Genomic DNA, 7,499 nt, shown 5'->3' on the forward strand with positions numbered 1-7,499 from the left:
CATACCACTACCGGTATTTGTAAATACCGGTAGTGGAATCCCAGACTCTAAAAAAAAAAATGAAACAAATACCGGTATTGGAATCCCAGACTCTAAAAAAAAAAAATGAAAACTATACATACCACTACCGGTATTTACAAATACCGGTAGTGGAATCCCAGACTCTAAAAAAAAAAAATGAAAACCATACATACCACTACGGATATTGAAAATACCCGTAGTGGAATCTCATACATACCACTACCGGTATTTGTAAAAACCGTCGTGGAATCCTCATAAATTTAATTAATAATACAGTAGAAACCTGACATACCACGACGGGTATAAAAAGACCCGTCGTGGAAAGTATTGACTTACAACGACGAGTGTGTTTACTACCGGCCGCGGCCAGTAGTGGAATCCCTATTTGGCCGGTAGTGGAATCCCCTTTCTGCACTAGTGCTATTAGCTAATGGAAGTATCACAAGTTGGGAATGGAAGGGATCAAAGAAGGTTACAATTTGTCTTTTGAATTAGAATGCCATTCATAGCATATAAATGATAATAACTCCGAATTATTTCTCTTAATTTTGATTAATACTATCAAATCAAATGAGAGAGCTAGGTTTTCATGTCCATTTAATTGTCAACAATGCAATGAAATTATTGGTCATTGAAGGCCACTAAGGGTCTGTTTGGTTCGGGGGTTTTGGAGGGGAGGGGAGGTAATATTTTAAATTTTTTTAAATGTCAATTTGTGTTGTTAAACTATTATATGTGAAATTTATTTTTTTAAAAATATTTTATTGAATGAGATGGATCATCAAGAACGAGAAATTGCTATTAACAGATGGTTTGATTTGCGCCGAAGAGTTGTAGCTCAACTTATTTGTGCAATTGTTTATTGTTATGTTCGGATGTCTCGTAAGAGAAAATTAAGTTATAGTATGAGCTCTGAGAGAGAAAGGGTGCGTGAAGAAATAATGTATCGAATTAGTAACTATGAAACTAGTAGAAATCTATTGAGAATGAGCCCTCAAACTTTTTTAAGGCTATGTGATATGTTAGAAAGAGAGGGGGGTTTACAGGCTACACGATGGTCAAGTGTGGAAGAACAAATTGCAAAAACAATTTACATATTAACCCATAATGTTAAAAATCGTGAAGTCAAATTTTGGTTTCGGCGTTCGAGCGAGACAATTAGTCGTCATTTCCATCAAGTTTTAAAAGCTATTCTTGAATTGGAAGAAAAATTTATTGTACAACCTGATGGCTCAACGGTTCCTCTGGAAATTTCTAGTAGCTCTAGATTCTACCCATATTTTAAGGTAACCCTTTTTATTAATAAGTTATCTACAATAAAATATAAACAAAACTTGAATAAATTATATATATATATATGTATATATTGATAAAAAAAAATGATATTGTGTCAGGATTGTTTTGGTGCTATAGATGGAACACATATACGAGTCAAAGTATCTGCAAAAGATGCCCCTCGATATTGTGGTAGGAAAGACTATCCAACACAAAATGTTTTAGCAGCGTGTACTTTTGATTTAAAGTTCACTTATGTTCTCGCGGGATGGGAAGGTTCTGCCTCTGACTCGAGAATAATAAAGAATGCACTAACACGAGAAGATAAACTTAAAATTCCTCAAGGTAATATAAGAATCACCATACACCTATAATTATTTATATGATATATTTCAAACTATCACATTTAATATTTACCTTTACTATAGGAAAATATTATCTTGTTGATGCTGGTTTCATGCTGACAAGTGGACTTATTACACCTTATAGAGGAGTTCGGTATCACTTGAAAGAATATTCGGCAAAAAATCCACCCCAAAATTACAAAGAATTGTTTAATCTCCGACATGCATCTTTACGCAATGCAATTGAAAGAGCCTTTGGTGTATTGAAAAAAAGATTTGAGATTATATCTAATTCAACAGAGCCCAATTATGGAGTCAAAGCTCAAAAATTAATTATTTTTGCATGTTGTATTCTTTGTTGAGGCAAAATCCACTTTTGATGTTTTAAAGATTACAAACATCTTTAATTATATTTTAAATGATTCTGATCATTTTGTTATCTAACAAGTGCTTTTGATGTTCTAACAATCCACTTGCAAAGTAAAAATCCTGCAAAGCTGTTTTAAGACCAATCTAAGAACATTCTTCAGACACAGACTGCAGTTTTGATTATAAGCACGTTTTGGAATAAGTGCTTTCTGGTTTTTCAAGTCAACTAAGGACAAAACAAATAAGCACTTTACAATAGATTTATGGACCAAATCTCTACAGAAGATAATCTCTTTTGGGATCAACAACATTTGATGGAATTTAAGTATATGCTTTCCTAGTCATAATTCATGCAATGAATTATGAGCATTGATCCTTCATGATCCTTTATGGTATTGATCATCCAATGAAAACACCTGATCGAAAATCATAGGCCAATCAGATTGCAACAACACTCTTTGAACTATGAGTTGTATTGTACTTGAGAAGAAACATTCTTCAATGCAAGTGTCATAACAAGTACACTTTTGTCCTGCACACAGTTTTTCAAAACCATTTCCAACTGTCATGAGCCCTTTTACTGAAGTTCCAAACGGCTATATCTGACCTCTGACATTGGAAGGAAGCAGGAAATGTAACGACCCAATTTTCAAATTATTAGTTTTTGTGTGTTAAAATATTTTATTGACGTGGCATTTTAATTGAGTTAATAACTTTAGTTATTTATCGAATACTTTAGTTATTAAGCGAGTAGTGAGTGTTAATGCGAATTGGGCCAAGCTAATGGGCTTGAGGCCCAATGGGCCTTGTGGATTTGTGAGGGGGCGCCATATGGCCTAGGGGAAGAAAGAAACATTTCATTTTCTCATGTTCTTTGGAAAGTTAGAGAGAAGGAAGAGAAGAGGAGCTAGGGCATAGAGAAAGGAAGGGATTCAAGAGCAATCTTCAAGTTTTTCTTTGAATCCAGGTATGAGAGTAGGTTTCATAATCGTGGGTGACTCGAGGAAGGGGAGAATGTCGATTTCTCCTTACCCGAACTTCCTCCACCCCATTTTCCTTTTAGTTTGAATGGATTTTCTTAATGGAAATCGATTCTAAGGTTCATAACATGTTTATTATGCTTTCAACATGATGTATGGACGAATTTAATGAGTAAAAACGAATTTGTGGATGTTTTGACTCAAGAACTTTATGTTTATGAGTTTAGATCTAAATATGTCAAAAACCATGAAATAAGTGATTACTTGTGTTGATAAGTTGCTTTTAAGTGTTTTTGAGCATGTATAATCATAATCTATGCTTGGTATGTTTTCTGGAAATCATATAAGTGATTTTGGGTCGAAATAAGTGATTTTTAGTGTAAAATCGCGTTTTGACAGCTTTTTGGACTGGCTCCTGCGCCATGCGCAGCCCTGCTGCGCCATGCGCAGCTTTCTGTCAGCAGTCCTGCGCCATGCGCAGCCCACCTGCGCCATGCGCAATTCACTGATAAAACTTGCTGGTCTCTGCACCATGCGCAGCCCTTCCTGCGCCATGTGCAGCAGTCAACAGACTGGAAAGTCAACGGTTGACCTCAGGGTTGACTTTTTGATAGCTTTTGCACCCGAAACCTATTTTACCCAGTATTTCGCGTAGATTCCGATTCCAGAGTTTGTTTTGTGAGATAATGCATGATTAATACAATTAGCTTATATTTTTGGTATTTTGTTAAAATGCAAGTGAATACATTGTATGTAATAAACGATGTATGTTGATGGTATGATTAATTGTGTTGTTATGCAATTATTGTTGATGTGGTATGATGATTATGAAGGAAGTATATTAAGATAGAGGTATCTTAATAAAGACGTAAGTTGAATTATATTCACTTAATAAATGACGAGCAAAATGCTAAATTGTGTGAGTGTGAATTCATGAATTATATACATGCATTCATGAATTATGGTTGTATATTGGATATTCCAATAAAGACGGATATCAGATTATATTTATCCGATAAAGACGAATATTAGAGGTGAGATACTCTAATAAAGACGAAACGGTACCATATGCATTAGATATGTCTAGGGTGACATTGCATGAAGTTGAAGCATTAGAATGCATTAGGATATGTGTGCATTTATGTGATAATTGGTATATGACACATATTTTGCTAAGTGTGATAATTGTTATGTGACACTTATGTTTGGAATTGTTGATAATTGTCTATTTGTGCTTAGACTTGCTCAATGTGTTGATTGTATGATAATTATAAATGAAATTGATTTCAATCTCTTGTGCACTATGAATAATGTGATATGACGATGTATATTATGATTTATGAATATGCATGAAATATGATGTAGTGTTTAAGTATTGTTTACTTACACTTGTATATTTGATTATGTTATCCAACTCTCATGCTTTGTGTTATGTGCTGAACCGTTGGGGGTTCAGATACTCAGGTTGAGGATCCGGCTCAGAGTTAGAGGAGTGCTCGTGCTTAGTGTAGCACACTTTTTGGTGAGGAGTTTAGCTTAGACTACTCCTTTAGATATATATTTATATATCTTTTTGATGGGTTGTATAGAATTGCTCTGATTAGGTGTAATACCGTGTCGGGATATTCGCTTAATTTGTATCGATGCCCGTGATGGCTATATTTGAACTTGCTAATCCTTTTTGTTGTAAATATAATATCCTTGTTGTTGGTATGGCTTGGAGCCTTAGGATATTATATGAACAATATGGTGAATGTATGATATGCACAATGAACTATATTTGGTTTTAATTTCCGCTGTGCGAGCATGATAAATATGTGTCGTGTTTTCGTAAATGAAGTGTGACGCCTTTATTTCTTAAGTGTTTTATTTATTTATATTCAATAAATGAACCGTTAGGGGTTTGGGTGTTACAGGAAACAACTCATTTGTACTTGCTAACAGCTCACACATATTTGGCTCTTATGGATCAAAGCAAAATGAAGATCAAGACTGTTCCAAGACTGAACAGAGAACCTGTCAAATATGCAGAAGTTGTCTGCTGCTTATGGAGCACTGAGTAACAGCTCTTTTTTGCCCTCTAACTGGTATACTTGAAGGCCAAGCTTCAACCTCAAGCAAGCATCTATAAAAGGCAATCAAATCCAAGAGAAAGAGCAAAAGTTTTCAAGCAATCTAAGTCATACAAACACTTTCAATCTCTTTAGCTCAAAGCTCTTTTGAAGTCACTCTATTTGCATCATAATCTGAGTACCAATCTCTTTTAGAGTGCTTTCATCTAAGCTTCTCTTTTGTATTGAGTCTGAAAATAGCTTAGAAACAAATCATTCATATTGTAATTGCTCAAGTCAATACGTGACTATTGATTGAGTGTTTTTGGTCAAGGTGACTAGGAAAGTTCAAAGCTCTAGGAGCTTTGATAAGTTGTTGATCTTAGGTCAAGATCAAAGAAGAATTGTAGATTGTGGATCTGTAACTTTTAAGTGATTCTAGTGGATAAACTCGCAGGTGGTGGGGACTGGACGTAACCCAAAGATTATGGGTGAACCAGAATAACTCTTTGTGTTTATCTTCTTTCCCTGAACATTTATTTTCTGCTACTGATTTACACTGCACAGATCATTCTTAGAACGATCTCACTGTGCACAGATTTATTTTATTTACTAACATTTTATATTATGACTTAAGGTTAAATTTTAAAAGGTTCACAATTCAACCCCCCCCCCCCCCCCCCCTTTCTTGTGAAAAACTTTGCTACTTCATTCTTCACAATTATCTAATGAGCGCAGACCTAGATGAAGACCTTATAGCTGAAGTAGATGCTGAACTTGCAAATCAAAATGTATCTCAAGAAAATCATCAAGCTTCAACAAGTGATAGGGACGAAGTTGCTTTGGGTGGGGTTATAAAAAATAGTGTAGCACATGAGATGTGGTTAAATTATGAAAATAATGTTTTTGCCTAAATAGTTTATCTTGTATGTTTTATTATTATTATGATGTTTGATGTTCTTTGTCAAATTAGTACTGAGTTTATTATTATGATGTTTAGCGAATGATATTGAGACTTCATGTTAAGATAAATTTTAATTTTGTTATGTTATTATGATTGATCATTTTTATAGCTTATGGCATCGAAAAAGCAATTATCAACCAACAACGGTAACTCTAGGACTTTGAGTTGGACTAGAGCCATGGACGATGTTCTTGTTGATGTTTTCATGCATGAATTTGAAAATGGTAACAAAGTTAATGGTTCCTTCACATCAACAACGTATGAACATATTACAGCTGAAATCAGTGTATTATTTGGGGGAAAAATTGACAAGGTGAAGATAAAAAATCGTTGGAAAACTTTGAAAAAAAACTTCACCGAATATTACGACATTTTTAAAGGTGGTATGAGTGGATTTTCTATGAATCCAACTACACAATTATGGGATGCTGAGCCAGAAGTTTGGGATGCTCTAATTGCGGTAAGTTTTATAAATCTGGTATTTTGCAATATTTTTATTAATTAATAGTTGTATAACTACTGTGAAACTTATTTTTCAGTCAAAACCAAAAGCGGCATATTGGAGAAATGTCCCACTTCCAAAGTATGAGAAGATGGTGACACTTTATGGACCAAACCGAGCTGATGGCGATGAATCTGGGACTTTAAAGGAGACAAGAAAACAAAGTTCGTCGGTCATCGATGAAGACTTTGTTGAAACTATTCAAGACATTGATGGCCATGTTGCTCGAAATGAGGTGAATTTGGAGGGTTTTGATGCTCCTCATTTTGATTTTACTGTACCTGAAACACAATCATCAGACCCTTCTCCTATAGCAAGTGGTAGTAAAAAGAAGAAATTGAAAGTGGCTAAGAATAAAGAGTCAAACAATGAAATGATTGAAATGAAAGAGTCAATGAATATGGTTGCTGAGGCACTACGAGAAGGAAATGAAATAATGAGAGAACGTCAAAAATATGATCTGCCTCCAATTTCTGGTGAAGAAACATGGAATTTAATAGGGGGTTGCGGGTGTGAGGCAGCGTCATTGTCTGAGATATATTGTGCTGTCATGAACGATGTTAACAAACTTAGAATGATTTTCCAATGTCCACTTGAAGCACGCAAAGCTGTGATAATGCAACTGGTCTTTGGTTCATCTGATTAATCATCCTATAACGGTGCTATGATGTTTATGAATACTTTATTTGCATTTTAATATGTTTTTTAATATTTGGAACACTTGTTTGAACATTTACGAATATTTTGGAAGTTGTACGATGTACTCTGTTTGAATATTTTCTTCCGTGTTTTATAGTTTTGGTTTTAATGTCTATGTAGTGAATTTCTTGGTGTGGTAGTGAGTTTCGTGTATGTGATATTTTTTTTCTTTGAAAAGTATGTGTTATTTGTTTTGATGCAATAATAAAGAGATATTAGTTTTAAAAATATGAGTTTTATAAGATTTTAAGGGTAAAAAAGTAAATTGCTTTAAAAATACCTCCCCTCCCCTTG

At 34.4% G+C, this 7,499-nt stretch overlaps 2 protein-coding genes across 2 annotated transcripts; both read left to right on the forward strand.

The window, feature by feature from the left end:
* Positions 1–794: 794 nt before the first annotated feature.
* Positions 795–2,002, forward strand: LOC123886194. Its single transcript, XM_045935528.1, has 3 exons — positions 795–1,020; positions 1,513–1,641; positions 1,725–2,002. Exons 1-3 carry the CDS (start codon positions 795–797, stop codon positions 2,000–2,002), a joined length of 633 nt encoding a protein of 210 aa, XP_045791484.1.
* A 4,595-nt stretch (positions 2,003–6,597) lies between these two features.
* Positions 6,598–7,152, forward strand: LOC123886195. Its single transcript, XM_045935530.1, has one exon. It carries the CDS (start codon positions 6,598–6,600, stop codon positions 7,150–7,152), a length of 555 nt encoding a protein of 184 aa, XP_045791486.1.
* Positions 7,153–7,499: the final 347 nt, after the last annotated feature.

Source organism: Trifolium pratense, linkage group LG5 (assembly GCF_020283565.1).
Source record: "Trifolium pratense cultivar HEN17-A07 linkage group LG5, ARS_RC_1.1, whole genome shotgun sequence".
NCBI lineage: Eukaryota > Viridiplantae > Streptophyta > Magnoliopsida > Fabales > Fabaceae > Trifolium > Trifolium pratense.